Genomic DNA, 21,015 nt, shown 5'->3' with positions numbered 1-21,015 from the left:
GATTAAACTCACCCACACCATGTTCAAAACACTTCATTGTTCTTCAAATAAACTTCCAAATTAAGTTGGAGTATACATTCATTACATGGTGAGTTAACAGAAAAATCAGAAATTGAGCATGTCAAAAGAAATGCAATAAAGATTCAGCCACTTTAAATCAGCCAAGATGAACATAATACAAGGGAGTTTGGACTTACTTAAATGAAACATCAAAATATATTCCAAAACATATGCAGAATTCCAAATCTGGACAGATATTTAGCAATTCCAGCAAGAAAATTAGTAGTCCTTGATGTAGCAAATAGAACAACAGAAAAACAACAAGAACTGGATCTCGAACCTCGCGATGCAGTCAGCAGCACTTAACAGTGATCTTACAAATGTTTAAGCAAGAAACTAGGAGTGCTAAGCTAAACAAAAGCAACAAAAGTTTAGTATCTTGAAGAAGTTTTGGATTTTTTAGAACTCTTCTTCAATTTCTATTGAAGCTTTTGGCTGCCTTTTATTTTTGAGTGCTTAACGTGTGTGTGACTGAGAAGATAGGAGGTCCTATATAGAGAATGAAAAATCTGAGAGGTGCACAAATGAGGGAATAATTCTAAGAAGGCAATCCCTAAATTTCAAGAAAAGAACATCTTTTAAAACTGATTTGGACAGTTATTGGACAGCTGTCCATTCAGATATTCCTCCATAGTTTTTCAGCCCTTTTAACGTCTGTATTTTAACCTTTTTGACCCCAGATTTGACTAAACACTTTATCTTGTTGCATTTTAGTCCCTCACCCTATCTCTAGAACCTTCTTAGGCAGTTATAGACCGAGATCCTTTGAAGTTTTAATTCCTAAACGTCCCTTACACTTCATGTTATTTACACCTTTCTTTTATTTGATCGATATCTAATTGCATGGGTCCAGACTACTGCCCTTCACTAGAAACCTAACAGCAAATCTCTCGCGGTCCAAATCTCTAAAACACTTAAAATTAAACTCAAACCAATTTCAGTAATTTCGACCAAATCATAAATTCAATAAAGAAACTAATTTAATTGCACTAATCAGGTATGAGTAATTTTAAACCAACAGTTCATCACTAAAGCACAAAAGTAATTACGAAGACGATTAAACACTGGAATTAACCCCAAATCAGATCACATGATCATACGAATATGTGATTAAACAGCCAATTTAAGAAAGGGAAGGGAGATATACAAATTTAGCAAACACCAGGAGGATACAAACAACTCCAGCGAGCCAGAATTCAACGAACAAAAGTTATTATTACACGAGCACTGACCGATATTTCTCCATTTGGCTAGTGCTACGTATGATAATAACTCTTGCAAGCCGAGAACAAAGAAAAAGCGAAGGTTTTAAGAAAATTCTAGCCATTCAAACGATTAAGGGACCAAAACAGCTATCGTCGACGAAGAGGAGGTCTAGGGTTTCATTTCTAGATCTACAAATCGAACAATTCTAAAGGTTTTTGAGGGAAACGAATGGGAGATATGGGATGAGAAGGACGTGGTGATTGCGTGGTGAAAAGTTGGAGGTGATTGGAGATGGGCCGCCGCCTTGGGCGATTTCCGGCGGCGGTGGGCGGCTAGGGTTATAGAGATAGTGAGAGATGGTCTCTGAGGTCGAATTAGGGGTAGGGGTACCTTTCGGACAATTATATGTGCCTAAACGTTTAGTTCTTGGCCGTTGGATGAGAGCCTGATGAACGGTTGAGATCAAATGGGAATAAAACAACGTCGTTTGGTTTATTAATGGACTGGGCTGGTTTGGAGATGGGCTGGGGTAGACTTTGGGATGGACTGGGGAAAATAGAGGCAACTGTGCCGTTTAAAATTGGCCTAGTCCGATTTTGCAACTTAAAAATGGGCCCTTTTCCTTTCTTCTTCCACAATCATTCAAGTTTAAAATGTAGCCACTTCACTTAATATTCCAAATCAATCCTATTTTGCAAAATTGACCTGCTTATCATTCTCTATCATTTAAATAATTAATGAACTTAACACTAATGAATAAAAATTATTAATTTAAAACTAAAAGCTAAAAATGTAAACATGACTATTTGTACTTTTGTGATTTTTATTTGATAATGTACTTAATTAACGTAATTAAATCCTAAATGCAATTAAGATCTAAAATGCTATTAGACGAAGAATTGAATATTTTTTTAAGATATTAAATATGCAAGTAAATGCAAATAATAATTAACAAGAAATTCCTAGAAATTATATGAAAATTAAAAATAATTAGAAAAAATCTATTTTTGTGGATTTTGTAGAAGTATTTTTCGTAGGGCAAAAATTACATGTTCACAGCTGCCCCTCTTTGCTTGAGAACGTAAAAAATTTTCGGGTAAAGATAAAGTGAGCAATTACGAGCAATTTTTGCCCGTTTGACACTCCATGGGAAGCATTTTTGTTTTTAAAAAGTTTGATCGAACTTTGCTTTGGAGGTTGCCTACATGTTCTTGGCTATAAAGGAATCAGGTCACTGTAGTTTTGGGAATTTCGGTAGCTGGGACTACCGGGAAACTGTGATTTCACTATTGCTGCTGCTGTTGCTACTTGTTGAACTCCTTATTACACCAAAGTCAAAAATCAAAAAGAAACTAGGCAAGCCTATCAGCTATGAGTTACAAGATTCCTATTTATAAATCTTTTGAAGCTTGATCTTGAGTCTTGACTGGTTCTTCACTCAAACTCTGATCTGAATCTCGATGCTTGCTAGTTGCAGGTGCTAGTTCATTCTTCTATGACTTCTTCGGATCAAAATGGGAAATGCAATGCTCGTGACTTCAGTTATGTCTTGAGCAGTCCACATCTTTTCATATGCTTCTGCATTTTGTATTCACTTCTTTTTTGTTCTTTTCTTTTATTCTCGATTGAGACTTCTTCTTTTAGTCATATTGAACCATGTGCCTCGAGGTGAAACTTGCTCAAATACCCAAAACAAAATAAACGAACGAAATTTTTCTGCCCCAGTTTTCACTAGGAAACTTTCGTGTATTATTTGTAACAAAATTCTATACTACTTCTTTATTGAAAGCAGTAAAAGGTCGGGATTGGTGTACCCTGAGAAAACAGAGACTAGGGAGTGGAGACCCTATATTCGAAAAATAAAAATTAACTAGGGAGTGGAGACCCTATGTTGGAAAAACAGACTAGGGATTGGAGACCCTATGTCTAAAATAAAATCAACTAGGAAGTGGAGACCCTATGTTAGAAAAGGCGACTAGGGAGTGGAGACCCTATGTTGGAAAAGGAGACTAGGGAGTGCAGACCCTATGCTAGAAAAGCGACTAGGAAGTGGAGACCCTATGTCTAAAATAAAATCAACTAGGGAGTGGAGACCCTATATTGGAAAAGAAGACTAGGGAGTGGAGACCCTATGTCTAAAAAAAGACATCAACTAGGGAGTGGAGACCCTATATTAAAAAAGAGACTAGAGAATGGAGACCCTATGTCTAAAATATCATCAACTAGGGAGTGAAGACCCTATGTCTAAAATATCATCAATTAGGGAGTGGAGACCCTATGTTGGAAAAGAGACTAGGGAGTGGAGACCTTATGTCTAAAATAAAATCAATTAGGGAGTGGAGACCATATGTTGGAAAAGCGACTATGGAGTGGAGACCCTATGTCTAAAATAACATCAACTAGGGAGTGGAGACCCTTTGTTGGAAAAGAGACTAGGGAGTGGAGACCCTATGTCTAAAATAAAATCAACTAGGGAGTGGAGTCCCTATGTTGGAAAAGAGACTAGGGAGTGGAGACCCTATGTCTAAAATATCATCAACTAGGGAGTGGAGACCCTATGTCTAAAATATTATCAACTAGGGAGTGGAGACCCTATGTTGGAAAAGAGACTAGGGAGTGGAGACCATATGTCTAAAATATCATAAACTAGGGAGTGGAGACCCTATGTATGAAATAGAATCAACTAGGGAGTGGAGACCCTATGTCTAAAATATCATTAACTCAGGAGTGGAGATCTTATGTTGGAAAAAATACTAGGGAGTGGAAACCTTATGTCTAAAAATATCAACTAGGGAGTGAATACCCTATGTTGGAAAAGCGACTAGGGAGTGAAGACCCTATGTCTAAAAATATCAACTAGGGAGTGGAGAACCTATGTTGAAAAAGTGACTAGGGAGTGGAGACCCTATGTCTAAAATAATCATCAACTAGGGAGTGTAGACCCTATGTTGGAAAAACAGACTAGGGAGTATAGACCCTATGTCTAAAATAAAATCAACTAGGGAGTGGAGACCCTATGTTGAAAAACGAAGCTAGGCATTGGCGTACCCTATACTACCATAATTTAGAATTTTCTTTATTTTTTTTCTTTTATTAAGAAAATAGGTAAAGTGCAGGAAAGAATTTGGACAAGACTTCTCTTTTTGGAGTTGTTGTTGCTGTAGAGCAATTTCAGTCTCCGCGTGTTTTTCTTTTTGGTTGCACCTGCTTCTTGCAAGGTTGCTTTAGATTACACCTGTTTCCTGTGGTTCAAACAAAGAACGATTTGTCAGTTTGAAACGGTGGTTATTTTTGCGGCCTTGAGTGCTTTAGTCACTTGATCTCGGCCCGTCTTCTTTGATGGTACTTTCAACTACAACTGGTTGTTCCCTGAACATCGACTTCATTTCTGGCCCCTGAGAACCCTTGACTTTTATAAAACTTTACCATGACGGTTGGTCGCATGGGACTTAACCTTTTTCAGCTCCATTTTGCCTTTGTAGGCTTTTCACTTCTTTCCTCTAAATTTAACTTTAGAGCGTTGGGGAACCTTTGGCTTTTCAAACTTTGCCAAGACGGTTAGCCACATGGGACTTAACCTTTTCAACTTTATTTTGCCTTTATGGGCATTTGACTTTGCTTTTCTTATTTCAAGAGTCTTTGACTTCGAGGCATCGACCATCATTGCTAGTCGGAGTCGACTGGATGCCCCTGCCGAGGCTGGGTGCCCTTTTGCATATTGGCTTATATCAAATGAGAACCCTGTAAATCAGTCTTGCCATCCCTTCTTTGCCTTAGTTTGGAACAGAGTTAGACTGAAAGGGATTCAAGGAAAAACAAATAATGGAATGGACAACGAAGTTAGACAAGAGGCATCCCTTTCGGGGAAGGGAAAAAGGACTTATCTAGAGTACTTGCGGACTTCAATGAACATGACATATCTTTTGAACTGGATGTCTGATCTGTGTAAACCGTCCGACTCTCAAAAATTCATCACAATTTTTTGCCTCTAAACCGAGAAACATTGCCCAAGACTGTCAATACCAATGGCTGTGAAGATTCTCTTTTCGATCAGTAGTGCCCTTTGCGGGTTTTCACCAGCTGACCTCTCTCATTTCTCTTCTCATCATCGCCTTATAGTGCCCTTTGCGGGTTTTCACTAACAAGACTCTCTCATTTTCATTTTCTATTCTCATCATCGCCCTATGGTGCCCGTGAGGGTTTTCACCAATAAGACCCTCATTTTATTTCTCTCACTTTGGTGGCATCAGATCCAAATGACTGTATCCTCCAATTCTTGAACATTCTCGTTGATTGATCGGAAGGACTTGAAAAGGATTTGGGTAAAAAGGATTTGGATTGAATTACAACTTTGGAGCCTTTCAGGCGAAACCATCGTCGAACCATTGTAACATCTGCCCCAGTTTCAACTTTTGGGGAAATAGGGATTTATATTTTGGTGTGACTGAACCCCAGAGAGAGGCTGCCTACGTATCCTTTCGGAATCAAGTCAAACGTAGTTCAAGAACTTTGTTTTTTGATTTTCTTTTCTTTTGCTTTTTCTTCTGTTTTATTTTCTTTTCTCATTTTTTTTTTCTTTGTTTTTTTTCTTTTTCTTTTTCTTTTTCTTTCTTGTTCTTTTTCCAATAACTCCTTTAGGTTCCAAAGAGGGTAATCAAAGAAAGGTAACCGGCTCAAAAGGTCAGCAAAAAGTTTAATGATGTTTGGATATCAAGAATGAAAGCCTTCATCATCCCAATTAGAGAACATTAATGCTACATAAAGGGTAAAACATAATACCTTTTGACTGCATCCATGCCGACAGTTGTTTCAGGGACATTTTATTCGATGCCTCCCAGGTACAACGCTATCTTTTGACAATACTCTCGTTACAATGTATGGACCTTTCCAATTTTTAGCCAATTTTCCTTTAGCTTCTTTATGAGGTGGGAGGATACGTCTCTGAATGAGTTGTCCTATTTCAAATTTCTTGGGCCGCACTTTCTTATTGTAGACACGGGCCATTCTTTGTTGGTACAACTGCTCGTGGCAAATTGCGGCCAATCATTTTTCATCAATCCGTGTCAAGTATTCCAATCGGTTGTTGACCCAATCTTTATCCTTAATCTCGGCTTCAACAATGATCCGAAGAGAGAGAATTTCAACTTTTTTCAATTTCATTCGGACTTGGCTTAGGTCTACTGTTTCAATTCTTTATTTATTTTCTCACAAGCCTTATCGTTAACACATTCTACTTCTTGATTCATTATTTCTAAGTCTGACATCATTTTAGTATCTGGGCATGAAGTCTGTAAGCATGTCATGTTATTAAAATCCACATTAACAGAACTGAAAACAGAATAAGGAAGGTGACAAGATTAAGAAAACAGACATTTCTGGACAATGAAATATTAATTTCATTTGGTTTGATTTTTTAAATTTTTTTTAAAGATAGAAGGGTTTACATCAGAAAGTAAGACAATAAAAGTAAAACGTCTAGATTACACCCTGAAATAATCCGTACGCATAAAAGATAGCAAGACCGGCTATCGAGACTCCCATCTGACAAAGAACTTTTCAGGTTTGGCGCCTGTTTTTAGTTCTCTTCTGCCGCAATAATGGCTACTGTGGCTTTCAATGCTGGATCATCAATTATTCAACAGCCTTTTGAGGGTCCAACGGTCCTATGTATCATGTCCCACTGCTCCAGAGTGATATTCACATCTAGCATCAGCTTGGTGCAAGGGGGACTCGGGGTTTGGCCGGTTCGGGGCCACTGGCCGTAGCAGATCTAGCCCGACTAGCTTTTGAAACAAACTTGAATATGATTCACCAATAGGGGTGAATTGATTCCTTTTGTGGGGCTCTTTTTGGGCGAGGGTTGTATTGTGGAACATTTGGTTGGGGATTATATGGAGCTTGGTAGGGACGGGCATTTTTGAGAGGTGAAGCTCGATTTTGTGTATAATGTTGTGGCCGCGTGTAAGGTTGCGCGTTCATCATCGCATAGGGAGGCGGTGCCACGACATAAGATGCATCTTGATGGGGATAATAGTGTTGTGGGAGGGGATTAAAGAAAGGATAAAAGACAATCTAAGACTTTGGGTAGCTTTGGAAAAAAAAAGAGTGGAAAGATCTTATTTCGTGTGATTTCAACAAATGAAGTTAATCGGAGAATTGATCGACATGCATCACTGCCGATTGACAAAGGGAAACATAAAAGAGAAGATACGGGTTTAGGACTCAAAGTACAAAAGCATTATGAGATATCTGAAGTGGGGTAGTATTTTATTTTCAAATATAATGGGAATGTGAAATGACAACTCTATTCTCGAACGAGATTATGTAAAGTGTTGTACAATCCAGTTGTCCATAATAGCAAAGGAATATTTTGATTGCAGTAGCTAGAGATTCCTTAGTTGTATTTTATATTTCCTTGTATATATTTTTTATTCACGTTAGGACAAATTATACACGGACAGGTATGGGACAGGTATGAGAGTAGTACATAGAGTAAATTGAATAAATTAGCTACACTGTGCATATATTTCTTTTTCAAGACAATACACATCAATTCATATTGGGTTCAAAATTTTCCGTCTTTACAAAGGTTCCCGGCTGAGTAGTAGGAGCAACTTCTAATTTATTATGAGCCTAAACGATGCATTCAATAAGTTCTTGCCAATAACCACGTCAACCGAATAATATCATTTCTTTCTATGGAGAGAGGGTCCACCTTCTTCTATTTCTACATCTAGGATTCGACTTGTATCATTGATACTAACGAGAATTCAACCATTACGGCAAGGAAAAGATTGATAGAAGAAGATGCAAAAATTGGAACCGATTGTGTACCACTACTAATAAACACCAGAATAAGCGGTATTCATTGTGCCAAAAGCACCTCCTCGAATAAGAGCTTCCACGGTCAATTAACAAAAATGAGATCCCAAATTGCATGAGCAATAGGTGTCGAATTTAGAGTAAAATGTTCATTACCCCTTCGATGTATAGATCCGAGATGCTCGAGACAAGTATAGGCAAGCATCCGAAGCTGGATCGAGTCCTTTTTTCTCGAACATATTACTAGGGGGAAGGAGCAACAACTTCCTCACAATTACAAATCATTTCCTCAGTTTCTATTTTCATTGGCGTTACGTAATTTAACACAAAAGCTTACGAGCCGTACAAGCCAATATCAAGATTGACAACAATAACCAAAGTAGGGAAGTGGAAAAGGGCACGAATGAAAGAAATCAGCATTCTGACCTTCCGTTTCTGTTCAAGAAATGTAAGAAGCATCTATAACTAAAACTCAAGCCAAACTTGTAATTTCAGTACTTGTAAGACTAGAACACCATATCTACATAAACTAGTATCTGCAGTGCTTTCGCGAAGAAACAAAAAACTTTCCCCAAAAGGTTTCTTGTATGACCTACATAATCTATTCGGTAACCTCTATCTTTTCTCCATCTGGAACTTCTGTTTCGTCTGCAGCAGTTCCTTGTTCAGACTGCATTTGGTTTGGAGGAGGTGGCAACTGCTGCACTGTTTCCACAAACTCTTCCATTGTTTCCGCAGCTTCTGTAGCTTCCCCAAAACGGTTGTCATATTCCTCTATTATCTGCATATGTTAAGAGAAGCAAATATATATCAGAACCTCAGGCAAAATCAATATAACATGTAAATGAAAGGTGACCTTAATGACATGATTTGGTTCAGAAAGCATGCTAGAGTTTTGTATAAATTGTGAAGTTGGAACAGACGTTCATACAGTTAATCAGCATGTATTCAACATATGGTTGGCAAGTGGCAACTGGCTATCTAATGACACCTCAAGGAGGGAGTTATCCAAATGCAACACATCAACATCGCACACTCAATTGTACACCAACCACAAAAGCTCATGAGGATACATGGTTTCATCCTTATCCTTCAAAATCTAATCAAGAAAACCAATTTCCTTTAGCGTACCCAAGGATCCCAACAATCACCTCAATAACAAGGTCATACTTTGGGGCTTACCATTGTAAATGACTAAACCATGACGAATGCAACATTTTTTATTTGCGCAAATTAGATGAGTGCACCAAGGAGGTAAACTATATCTTCTTTCCTGCTTCCTCTTTATTGGGGAAAAGTCATTTATCTATATTTTCCATTGCTTAAAAGTATGAAAAACCTGTGGTGTGCAACAATAATACAACAGCTCACAGATGTCGAACAAATTACAATGCTGCAAGTTTAAGTAGTCAATATACCAAGAGCATCATCTTTCCAAACATTACCGGGTAAAGTTCAACGAGCGAAGATGGCCTAATATTGATGATGTTAAGGATCTCAGCTTTCGCGAGCTTGATACTTTTACATTTTTCCAAAAATTCACCAATTGCTTGTCTTGTCTGATTGCAAGCAGCAGTTTGCTCTAAATAATCATACACCTAGAAGATCACAAACATCAGCCATTGCCAGGCCTAATGAAATACGCTCAAACAAGAAGTTGGATAATGTAACTTCCAACCTTGAACTCTGACGGTGCAACAGGAACTATGACCCGTGTAGGATCTCTTCCTGCACCTCTCGAGCGTAGAAAGTCTAGCACTTCAAAGTTTGTGAGAGCACCTGCATTTGCTTCAAGTCTGCAAAAGATATTGTATGAGAAACTGCAACTACCCAGCAACAAAGACCATGAACTTAAAAGCTCACTGAAGCAATGGGCTTCAATCAGGAACAAAAATCATAAAGTGTTCATACATCTTCATCACCAGAATCCAGAACTCTTCACCGCTCAAACTACTACTCTTCAATTCACCAACAAGCAGTCGCTATCAATCGGTTGTATCTGTAATTTCAAAAAACTAAGCGTAAGCTTTGCTTTTCCTTTTTTTTTCTTTCCCAGGGAAAAAAATGCTTTATTTAGTTTTTCTCTTCCTGAGTACATCATTGTTAGTCAACATTTTAAGCAAGTCTAATTAGTTGTATGCTAACACAGCTTCAGAGCTTAGTGGCTCCGGCTTCTTGTGATGAGCTTTGGTTTAGCCAGAGTACTTGAAAAAGAGAACACAAAGTCTTCCATGTTTATCCTACTCTCCTTCTTTTCTTCTTTTGCAATGGGGGTGGATGGGTGGGAGAACATTTGTAATGAAAAGTAATACTGTAGCATATTACAAGTGTTCTCCTAGGTCATAATATTTTTATGAAAAGGTCCATCGGTATTTTATGATGCTCTCATGGCAATTAGAATTCATTTTGTGCACTTGTGCCATGCTCCTATAATTGCGTGGGTAGAAGATTAACTATTAGATAAGTGCTAGAAACATTCACTCTATATACCATGAAGCTAGATGTCTTTATCCTAATTTTGGTAAAGCTTCTTCGACACAATGTGAATTACTCCAAACTGTTTGACAATTTTGATACATCAAAGTATGACAAAAATGTGTGGCACAAAGGCAGGATTAATCTCTCTATAGGCTATAGCACAACTTGAAGTATGAAAGGCCTCTAACTATCCACTAATTCAATGAAGTAATATAGAACCCGTACACTAAATAGTATGATCCATGGGCAAGGATGAAGTCGAGAACAATCAAAGTGTAGAAGAAAATCTCAATTAAAGACACCTTTCCAATACTGAACACCTAGAATATACTCAATAAAATAACATTCAAGGGGGATTAGATGAAAAATTAAACATCCAAAATTCAGGAGGTCACGGGTTCGAGTCGTGGAAACAGACTCTCGCAGAAAAACAGGGTAAGACTGCGTACGATAGGCCCTTGTGGTCCGTCCCTTCCCCGGATCCCGCGCATAGCGAGAGCTTAATGCACCAGGCTACCCTTTTTTACCCAAAAAGTTTCAAAGAAATTTATCTCTGGACTTCACGAAGAGCAACCCAGGAAATAAACACACAATTACCAAACATAGCTTTAGACATTTTTACTAGAGAGGGCCATAGAATAAAGGAAATAACTTCAAACTTTGCGACAGACCAACATTGTCTCCTAACCCAGATAGGAAACGCACTATAACCCATACATTGAAAAATAAACTTTTTTTGTTTTCTAAAATTTTAAACTGAAAGGTAAAACCTATGACATAGAATACACGATTTATCCAATAAAGAAGTTTTCCTCCTAATTGAAAATATATATCAGATATAATTGTTTGCTTATGCACAAAGCACAACATATATATGCATAACAGTCTGAACTAGTTTCTATATAGAAGCACGAAGATTGCAGCATAAAATTAGTTCAGAAATAGTGAAATTTTAGCTAAAAGGATCAAAAGAAAATTACCAAAGTGTGGATTACCAGTTGGAGTTCTCGTGCCCTAAAATCGTCTTCTTGCTAGGTATTTTCAAGGCAAAAGAGCAGAGTCTTCTTCTGTTTATGTTTTGCCCTTTTACTTAAAAGACTAAATTACCCTCAAATTTAAAAAAGATGTAGTAGTAACAGAGACTATTTATGTCTTTGCATCTATCCTGTCTGATAAAAAGCTTAAAAACCCTTTGCAGGGTTTAAGGAGCCAGCTGAGAAGAGATAAATCAAGAGGGCAGCTGAAAACAGAGGCTCAATTTGGGGCGGAATGAATAAAGATTTCCACCACGGTTAGCTTTCTTCTATAACCCAAAGCTCTCACAATAATTTTCCCATCTCTTTAAATTTCTATCATGACTCTAATTTAGATTCCATTTTTTCTCGATTTTTGATTCTATTTAATCACCTATATCTTTTTTTTTTAAAAATCTTCGCTTTGCTTTTGGTGCCCCTGCAATTAATTGTTTATCAAAAGAAAAACTTTATTTCATGTTTATGATTGCAGCTGCTCACGTCGAAATCCGATAGATTTATTGGAACTTTTAAACTTTTTTACTACTCATTACATGCTAAGAGAAGCTAGTTGCCGTATTGGAAATAGTATTTTAAGATGTTTTAATCGAGACCCGTAAAACGCTTCTCACTCTCCTCCTCTCTTTTTCTTTCTTTCCTTACTTTTACTATCGCTTGAGTTTTTTTTTTTTTGGTTGTTTTCCCCCCAATTTACTATTGAATACATGTGCAACTTGTGAATTCAATCTACTTACATTGCTGGGAGTTAATTTTGTCCTCACTTGATGAATTCAGATAGAGGAAAACCTCGAACTGCAGCAGGTCCGCCTCGCACCATTAATGTGCACAAATTTGCTGAGTCTCGAGCTTCTGAACTTGAGTCTCTTCACTCAATTGTAAAAGAACGATTAAGTAATGATTTTAGATCTCAAAGAAGCAAGAGAAGACGAACAACAGGACATGATAATAGACTGGCAAAAAGTAGAGATAGAAAGAAGCAGAAAGCAGGAGAGGTTAATGTTACTAACCCAGGCTATTTGGAGAAAGATAAAAAGAAACTTCCACGCCATGTTCGTAGGAAACTTGAACTTACAAAGAATTCTCTTGATGGCTTCTCAACTTCAGGCGATGGAACTAAGAGACTCAGAACTCACTTATGGCATGCTAAGCGTTTCACAATGACAAAACTTTGGGGATTCTATCTTCCCCTTGGTGTGCACGGCAGGTAATGATTTTGCTGCTCTTTGGCAACATGTTCAAGGTGCAGGTACAAAGTTTTAACTTTGTCCTAGTGCATTGAAAAGAACCATTTGTTATCAGACAAGAAAAAACGCACTTCTTTTACTGGTTAAAACGAAACACATTTGTTGATGGTACAAGGTTGCAATTTTGCCTCTTATATGCTTTCTATCGTTGGAAGAAGGTCCTTTGAATATTATATTTGTTAATTATGAATATATGATGCAGAGGGAGGGGGTCAAGAGCTCTTTTAAAGAAGCTAAAAGGAGGAGTGCTTGTCCATGATGCAAGTTATTGCAGTGCTGTGCAGTTAGAGGGTCCAGAGGCAGGCATTTACCTACTCTTTCTTGCCAAGCTTAACTTGATACTTGTTCTAACTTATTTCCGTTTGGTCACTAGATTACTTTGAGACCAATGGCATCTGAATTAAATGAACATTTGTGTTACTTATCAAAAAAAAATAAAAAATAGACATTTGTGTTTATTTTCTATCAATTATCTACCCAAACCTTGCAATTATGAGCCCAGAAAAAAGAAACAGTAGCAAGGAAATAACGGTCTTCTGCTAGCTAATGATTGTGCTTATAATGTGGTCATTCACATATTCTTCCAGGATTTGTTGCTGTCAATCCTAGAAACTGTGCTTGTGCCTTCTCCATGTTCACATTGTGAAGATGCTCGTTCTGACATACTCTCTGGTGCTATCTACGGTAGTGCTGAGGTGGGTGGTCCATCTTAGTATTTCGGTTAGAGTGGTATCACCTCCAAAATTTGCTTGCTTGATATTTCTGTTTCTTTGGCAGCTCCATCATGTAGGAGCCGTCTTTTCTCAGACAATTGCTCCTGTAACCTATATGTGGCAACCACAGCAGTGTAGGAATGCCGATACAAATGTTGATCATGCCAATATATGTGGTGAACAACAAAAAGTTGATGGCTGTTCTTCTTTAAGACGGCTATGGGTTTGGATACATGCTGCTGCCTTTAGAGAAGGATATAATGCTTTGCAAAATGCTTGTGAAAGGCAGGTTGAGTAAAGAATCATATGGTGTCCATTTCTAATAGCTCATATGTACTAGTCTCCTTATTAGTTTCTTCGGTTTTAGATGTTACAGTGACATGATGATGGCTGTACACATATTCCTTTCTTGGTTATAAATGCACATACTGTTCACAGAACATGTAGTTTACTTGCCTGTTTCATGTTGCTGTTGTGTAGATCAGAAATATTGCTTCTTGATTTTCAGGTAGATGCAGCTGGCACTAGAGTTAATTGCATTTCCCTTGAGAACCATCTCGGGAAGCTGGAAGTGATGGGATCTAGGGCATCTCAGCTTCTTCAAAAAATGTTACATCCTTCGACCTGGTGATACTATTGAAGACACAACCTTTCTATTTTAACTGAATTATGAGCATGTTAACTGAATATCGTTGTTGCGATGCAGTTCTTCAGTAAATTCTTCCCTAGTGAAGTATGCATCCTACATTGAGAATGATGATCAAATCCCATCTTCAGCAATCTTCTCTCTCTCTGTCGATGATCCTAGGTTTTTGGATAAAGATATTACTAATGCCTCGGAAGCAAAGGTTCAAGATATACTATCTTATAAGAAAGACGAGAATGGAGGAAATGGAACTCCAAAAAGGGATATGAAGTTACTCCCGTGTTCGTTCTTAGAACCTGAAGGGAGTCATGGCTTATCTCAGTGTATTGATCTGTGGGATACTAAAAAGGACATAGATCCTCCAATAGAAGAAAACATCCTTTGCATGGAGAAACACCGTCAGCGTATGGAGTTGTTTCGCATTGGTGATACGAGCACAGGCAGACAACAACCTTCTATTGAGAGGCGATTTTCTAGATTCTGCCCTATACTGCTTCTCAGAAGTGATAGCCAGAAAACTTCCATTATAAGGTGAATTTCCCAGCATAAGGTTTGGAAATGAAAAATAAGTCTGATTTATATTTAGACACGGTTGCTCAATATACTTTTATGACTAAAACACATTGCATGTGCTTAAACTCGAACTCTCGTTCCACAAACACCTCTTCTGTGTCCAAACTTTCAACCATTGTGGTGAGGTTGATGTAATAATTCTCATATCACGTATTGCTCTGCTGACACATCTCTTCTGGTTTAGTTGGTAGGCTTAACCTTTGAGGATACATACTTATTATATGCATCCACCTTAAAGCTCCACCATCTAATTACAAAAGAAAAAAAATGTGGTTATTGCACTTCCTGTGTTGATAGCATGAGTAATTGTCCAATTGGTTTGTGTTAGTTTACGGAAGTGTATCACATAATGTTATGAGTTAAAACAAACATAATAAAAGTGCGTTTTACTTTGTTTTTAAGAATAAAAAAATAAATGAAAATAATTCTCTGGAAGAATAAGAAGATAAGTGTAACTATATATATATATATATATATATACACACACACACACACGCACGCACACTTATGTGTGGGTGTGGGTGTGTGCCCTCTATCCAATTTTTTTGTCTTGGTAGATTTTTCAAGGACATTAAGGACAACAAAAGTAAATTGTTGTTATGTTTGAGTTTTAAGAAATATGTTTAAAGAATAATTGTAAGATATGTAAAGGGTAAAAATGTCACCTCAAATATGAAATATCGTATTATATCAACTCCTAGAAGACGGTATATTTGCAATTCTAGAAAAATTGGTAATCTTTTTGATTGTTAAAACTTGGTATCTTTTTAGGGTAGAGAAGCAAAATGAGGCTACATATAACTGGATTCCCTTGATTTGTAACGATCAAGCAATCGTGTTCGTATATAGTGAATACCTCATAACTGTTCTTTTAAATCTCTCTTCAGATGGTCTATTATTCTTCCACTGTCTTGGATCAAGGTCTTTTGGATGGCTATTGTGACCAATGGTGCTCAAGCGATTGGTTTGAGAGAGAAGCACTGGATATCTTGTGAAGTCAGTATGGATGTTCTGCTTTCGCTGTGAATTTGAGTCTTACATCACTTTAAATCCCAATTTATGTTTTTCCTATTTGCAGCTTGGATTCCCGTGCTTTCCAAGGGAATTCCCTGATTGCAGTGCATATTCTTGTTTTATGGCCTTGGAGGAAGCTGCTGATGATAAAAAGTCGGAGCTCCGTTCTCCTCACACAAGGACTTGGAAAGTTCCAGTTCCATCTCCATGGGACAGTCTCCGCTTTGCTCTAGAAGGACTCAATGGGGCAGCTCATGGCCGGGTACAACATGAACAACTTTTACCACATGATATGATCAGAAACATAGCAATGAATAATCCATACCTGAGAAGTTGCAAAACAGAAACGGAGAGTAGTTGTGGTGCTCCATTTGAGGGATTTGTTGCTAGGACATGTAATGTGCTGATTCAGTTTTTGGATGAGATCAAAGCTAGCCATCTACTTTTATTTCCGAAAGTGCTTCACAGTAAGAAGTGCATCGGCAAATTTATGAAGGACGAAAAGATACTCAATGAGGATGCAGGTGGGGTCATTTACCAGATAAATCAGGACCAAAAGTTGTGTTTGGTCAGAGTTCTTTTGCATGCCTACAGAGAAGGTTCTTTCGAAGAAGGAGCAGTTGTTTGTGCACCTCACATCGATGATGTAATGTTGTGGACAACCAGGTGACAATTGTTATCCATTTTGTATTCAGTTAATTGCTTGCCCTGTACATTTACTTATACTTATTTGTTGCTGATGGAGCTTTTATCCAACAGTTTGAGAATTTCATATGATACACAATAGAAAATGCAGGACTAAGCCCACTGCTAAATGACAATGTTTGGAGAACAAACATTTTGGCAGATTATTCTTCATGTGTGATGAGTCTGTGAACTTCACCCTAACGCTGTCCACTATATTAGAGCCTACTTTCAAGAGAGATTATTTAAATCATTTCAACAATTGTGCATAGTTATGCAGGGATTATTTATTTGGATCTTTGTTTTTTCTTTTTGGAAATCAATATAGTACATTATATAACCAGCTGAAACTAATAACAAAGTAGTGTTAGCAAGCAGAGTTTATATAGCACTGCAATGAGCTGGGCATAGCTTGGAATTGAACTTGTATTTCTCCGTGTCCTTTTTAAGTCTTTGTACTGGAAATAGAACTGGTTTACCAAGTCATTATGCAAATTCTTTTAATAAATATTAATATTGTACCAAGTCTCCAAAGAGTTTGGTACAGATGAATCTATCGAAAGGGAAAGCATGTGTGGAATGATAGAGGGTAATTTTGTTGTTTCAGTATTTTATCCATGTATTACTAATACATGTATTAGTTATTCCATCTTCTACCCCGCATAAAATGATACATAAATTGACTCATAACTTATACATGTTTTATTTATGTGGAATTGTAAAATTCCAACCAAACACTATATTTGTTGTGCTAATTTTATACAAAGTAACTAAAGGCTACCAAACATGGTATTAATTATGCTACTTCTAATACATGAGTAAATTACTCCCTTGTGTGTGTGTGTGTGTACGTAGTACTAGATCATATATAATTAAGTAGATTGTATGATCTCTTCCTGTTATTTTGGTCTTCTCTTCTCCCTTCAATTAAAGTCTGGAAAAAATAGCAATCTTGAAAAGTCTTTGAAAATTCTGTTCAAGATTTCTATCGATTTTTTCATCTGTAGCCATTATGTGTTAGTAATTATATGGATAAGATGTAATAGCAGGTTCTTTTGTGACGTTTCTGGTATGATCTAACTGAACTATCTTATTGATGCTTGCTGAATCTTCTTTTAAATAGAAGTAAAGGAAGTATTACTTGATCCCCCAAAAAAGAAAAGTAAAGGGAGCTTAAGTGTTTCTTATTCTCAGATGCATCTATTATGAGTTATCAATTCTGCAGATCAGAGATCTCCAAAGGGGAACTTCAAGTACCTGAGTCCTTTGCGAGATCGTGCTTCTCCCAGCAAGCAACTGGTGAATGGGAATTTCAAGTACCTGAAGAACCTGCTGCTAAAGAATCTTGTAGATTACCGATTGGCTTTATTACAACAGGATTTGTTCGAGGAAGGTTAGTAACTTAAATGGTAATGCTGCATTGTAACTGTAAGTATAATCTCAGATAAAGAAAATTTTAAATTGGAGGAAAAGTTAGTTTTCCTAAAGTTATGATCTGTTCTTTCATTTTGGCACTGATTTCATCTGAATTTATCCTGCAGCAAGAAGCCTGTGGCAGTGGCTCTTTGCGAGGCTGTCTGTCTTGCTCGCCTGAGAGAGGAACAGTGGAAGGCTGTAGGTGTTAGGAAAAGAAGGAAGGAGATCTATGTCCTGGTTAGAAATTTAAGGTCCACCGCGTATAGACTTGCTCTTGCTTCTATCGTCCTGGAACAATGGGAAGATGATTTGGAGTGCATGTGATTAGACGAGGGTTAATTAAGATTAGTAACAGGATTTATGCAGAACTCTCTCCCCCCACTCCAACCCCCCCTCTCCCCCCCCAACCCCAAAAAAGGGGGGGGGGGGGAGAGAGAAGTTGCAGTCTCATGTTAGAACTCTGATATGTATTTACCTTAAGATTGCACAATATTTATCCAAATGTTCAATGTCAACAGATTGAAGAGAGCAATTAGTCTAGTTGAAATTCTTGGGGAAACTTTGTTACATTCTTTTGCTATTTTCTTCCTGTGCAACCCAAGCATTGATTTCGTTAGTTTACTTTTTTATCTTTTGTTATTAATAAACGAGAACAGAGCTGGATTTATTGTTGAAATGTTATTTGCTTCTTCTTTTGAGATGGAACAATGCTATGAATCAAAGAACAGTCTAGAATAGCAATTGTCTCCCGTTTATTCTCATAAATCCAATCAAAATCACTATATCTGGTAGTCTGGTACTTCAAAGGAGAGGTTCACATAGAAGCAAATTTTTTTTTGTTCGTGGCCCCTTTTACGTTCAGTTTAATCTATTTGTTGTGATTTTGTTTTTTTCCCTCTCTTTTGCTTTCTTTTACCAATTATCTTTCACAAAATTTTCAACCAGTACCAATTTTATCGACTAATCAGAATATTTAATGTATTCATAACCATAGTTCACTACTGGAAAATTCTGTCCAATCTGTAATAGCAAATTCTTAACGAGACAGCTGATACCACATTAATGCAGAATAACTCTGCTTGGATGCTCAACTTGTTTCATTCTCTTCTAAGTTCTAAATCATATAACTTACACAAGAAAATCAATATCTTGTAGCTCTACAGGTAGTGTAACATTCCCATCTCTAATAGCCATCAACTCACTTGATTTCCCTTCCAAATAAGCTTCCAAAAATGCAACCAGAATCCCTCCAACAAATCTCCTCATTGGTTCTCTAGATTTCCCTTTCTTGCACAAACAATAAGTAGCCTTGCCTCTAATCCCTTTCGTTTCATCATCTAACATATCATTATGTCCATAATCCTTTGCCACAAAGTAACAAGCTGGCTTGCAACATTCACTGTAAAAATCGCAATGGTTTACCCCATTGGGAGCACAAGCTGGGAAGAGAGGGTTCTTTTTAACTTCTCCTAAACCCGAGCCAATTACCATCACTGCCATATCAAGATTGAAGGAGTGAGGAGTATAGGTGAGAACCGCTGGTGGAGTTTGTTTTCCTTTATCCATGCCATCAACAGGATCAACACCGATCAATGCTGAAAATTTCAGGTTAGTAGAAATATTAGCAATTTTTCCAAGAGCTAGCGCGAATGCAACTTTTCCTCCACGGCTATGGCCTGCTAGTCCAAGTTTTTTCAAGTTTGGCTCTACTCCGGATGGAAGGTAATGGTGCAATCCTTCAGCTAGCCAATTTGTGATTTCAGCAGTGGATTTGATATCCTCAGTTGCATCTGCTCCTTCCACCAAATATAACTAGTACAAGGCAAATGAAATATCAGTTGAGAACCATAAATGAAAATCAATTCAAGTTACATATACTGAAATTTATACTATCAGTATAGTTTAACGTGCTATACTTATTATAGAAATTTACCAGTAATTATGTTATTAATGGCCTGAATGTGTAAAGATTTTTAATATTGTGACTGCATACATTAGCGGATCCATGACTTAAACTTATGCGTTCAAACTTTAAGGTTTTTAGCATTGAACTCGTTGTATTTTTGAAGTTATGGGTTTAAAGCTACTATTTATTGCAAATGCTTCGCATCAAAAGTACTAAGTTCAGTATAACCTAATAGTAATATGTTGCAGCATAGAACTTAAACTCAATGAAAATAAAATAATTGTCACTAGCAAAACAGTATACAGACTATACTGTAATGATTGGTTGATTTATAAATCATTATCCTAGATCTTAATTTCCCAATCCAGAAACTGTTAATACTAGTTATAAATAGCATGTACTAACAAATCTCTGCTTCCCAATAACCTCATATTATATCAATATTTCCTTTACCAGACTTTCAATTGTTTTGAAGAGGATACCAAGAACAAGAATAAGCTAAGTACTATCACACTTTAGGATGATTGTTTAATTCTGAGAGTGAGTTCACAATCAATAAAGTGAAAAAGGAACAAACCTGAGGAGCCACAACAATGAAGCCATGAGAAGAGACATGTTGAATAAGCTGAGAATAGAAAGAATTGTAAAGAAGATAGCCATGAAGAAATATCAGTACAGGGTAGTTTCCTGCTTCTGATGGGGTAGCAATCAAGAGAGCCTTTGGAGGAGAAGGATCACTGTTACATGTTTGTGGCTCAATTTTTACCAGCCTAGTCTTATAATTTCCAATATCAAATGCAGTAGTGGAAGTAGTAGAACAAGTAACAGAGGAAGAGTAACTTATCACCATGTCTGAAGTATATCTCTTTCTAAGTTTTTAATTTATTATATATTGTGCTGTTTTTTTATATACCTTTTTGTTTCTTTTCCTTTGGTTAAGATAAAGTTCTCTTTTGTGGTCACCATAGACCCACCTTTAGTGTGTTTTCTAGTGTTTGGGACTTTGGCAATGGGAAAGCAGGAAACTATGGTCTGCTAGATATTTGTGACATTTTTGTCCTCGGCTAGATGGACTCCATTATACGTGCCGATTCAAAATTTAAATCCTAAGTTCATATTTACTACTTTTGTAATTTTAATAAATTTTTATATATAAATTTTTATTCTACATCAAAAATTATGGGTTCAATTAAATCCGTCTGTTCAACACTACAATCGC

At 37.1% G+C, this 21,015-nt stretch overlaps 3 protein-coding genes across 6 annotated transcripts; 1 reads left to right on the top strand and 2 right to left on the bottom strand.

Annotated features, from left to right (window-relative positions):
- Window positions 1-8,492: 8,492 nt before the first annotated feature.
- Window positions 8,493-11,646, bottom strand: LOC107817299 (uncharacterized). Of its 2 annotated transcripts, none has more exons than XM_016643099.2 (5): window positions 11,547-11,646; window positions 10,000-10,087; window positions 9,767-9,884; window positions 9,534-9,686; window positions 8,493-8,869 (listed from the first exon to the last, which is right to left on the bottom strand). In XM_016643099.2, exons 2-5 carry the CDS (start codon window positions 10,005-10,007, stop codon window positions 8,690-8,692), a joined length of 459 nt encoding a protein of 152 aa, XP_016498585.1. In that variant the 5' UTR covers window positions 10,008-10,087; window positions 11,547-11,646; the 3' UTR covers window positions 8,493-8,689. The 2 variants fall into 2 exon arrangements, with proteins under 2 accessions (XP_016498585.1, XP_016498586.1); XM_016643100.2 differs by having other exon boundaries at window positions 11,562-11,619.
- Window positions 11,647-11,757: 111 nt separating this feature from the next.
- LOC107817298 (ribonucleases P/MRP protein subunit POP1) lies at window positions 11,758-18,449 on the top strand. 3 transcript variants are annotated; one of them, XM_075244106.1, is made up of 11 exons: window positions 11,758-11,857; window positions 12,375-12,804; window positions 13,047-13,143; window positions 13,432-13,539; window positions 13,622-13,846; window positions 14,066-14,184; window positions 14,264-14,734; window positions 15,664-15,772; window positions 15,855-16,456; window positions 17,700-17,867; window positions 18,016-18,449. In XM_075244106.1, the coding sequence occupies exons 1-11, from the start codon at window positions 11,836-11,838 to the stop codon at window positions 18,212-18,214; spliced, it is 2,550 nt and encodes an 849-aa protein (XP_075100207.1). In that variant the 5' UTR covers window positions 11,758-11,835; the 3' UTR covers window positions 18,215-18,449. The 3 variants fall into 3 exon arrangements, with proteins under 3 accessions (XP_075100207.1, XP_075100209.1, XP_075100208.1); XM_075244108.1 differs by having other exon boundaries at window positions 17,700-17,883; window positions 18,016-18,154; XM_075244107.1 differs by lacking the exon at window positions 11,758-11,857 and having other exon boundaries at window positions 12,365-12,804.
- A 402-nt stretch (window positions 18,450-18,851) lies between these two features.
- LOC107817300 (chlorophyllase-2, chloroplastic-like) lies at window positions 18,852-20,667 on the bottom strand. Its single transcript, NM_001325996.1, is given in 2 exon segments — window positions 18,852-19,702; window positions 20,374-20,667. Coding segments are annotated over 2 exon segments (957 nt in total). The 5' UTR covers window positions 20,647-20,667; the 3' UTR covers window positions 18,852-19,018.
- Between the last annotated feature and the right edge of the window lie 348 nt (window positions 20,668-21,015).

This window comes from Nicotiana tabacum, chromosome 22, assembly GCF_000715075.1.
Source record: "Nicotiana tabacum cultivar K326 chromosome 22, ASM71507v2, whole genome shotgun sequence".
In the NCBI taxonomy this organism is placed as follows: Eukaryota; Viridiplantae; Streptophyta; class Magnoliopsida; order Solanales; family Solanaceae; genus Nicotiana; species Nicotiana tabacum.
The sequence above is the reverse complement of the archived record's forward strand: the minus strand, read 5'-3'. Positions and strand labels throughout refer to the sequence as shown.

Coding starts and splice junctions, on each gene's coding strand:
- LOC107817298 (XM_075244106.1), top strand. CDS start 11,836: ATGAATAAAGATTTCCACCACG. Junction 11,858..12,374: donor GAATAAAGATTTCCACCACG/GTTAGCTTTCTT, acceptor TGATGAATTCAG/ATAGAGGAAAACCTCGAACT. Junction 13,540..13,621: donor CTATCTACGGTAGTGCTGAG/GTGGGTGGTCCA, acceptor TTTCTTTGGCAG/CTCCATCATGTAGGAGCCGT.
- LOC107817299 (XM_016643099.2), bottom strand. Junction 9,687..9,766: donor TTGCACCGTCAGAGTTCAAG/GTTGGAAGTTAC, acceptor GTGATCTTCTAG/GTGTATGATTATTTAGAGCA. Junction 8,870..9,533: donor CGCTCGTTGAACTTTACCCG/GTAATGTTTGGA, acceptor TAACATATGCAG/ATAATAGAGGAATATGACAA.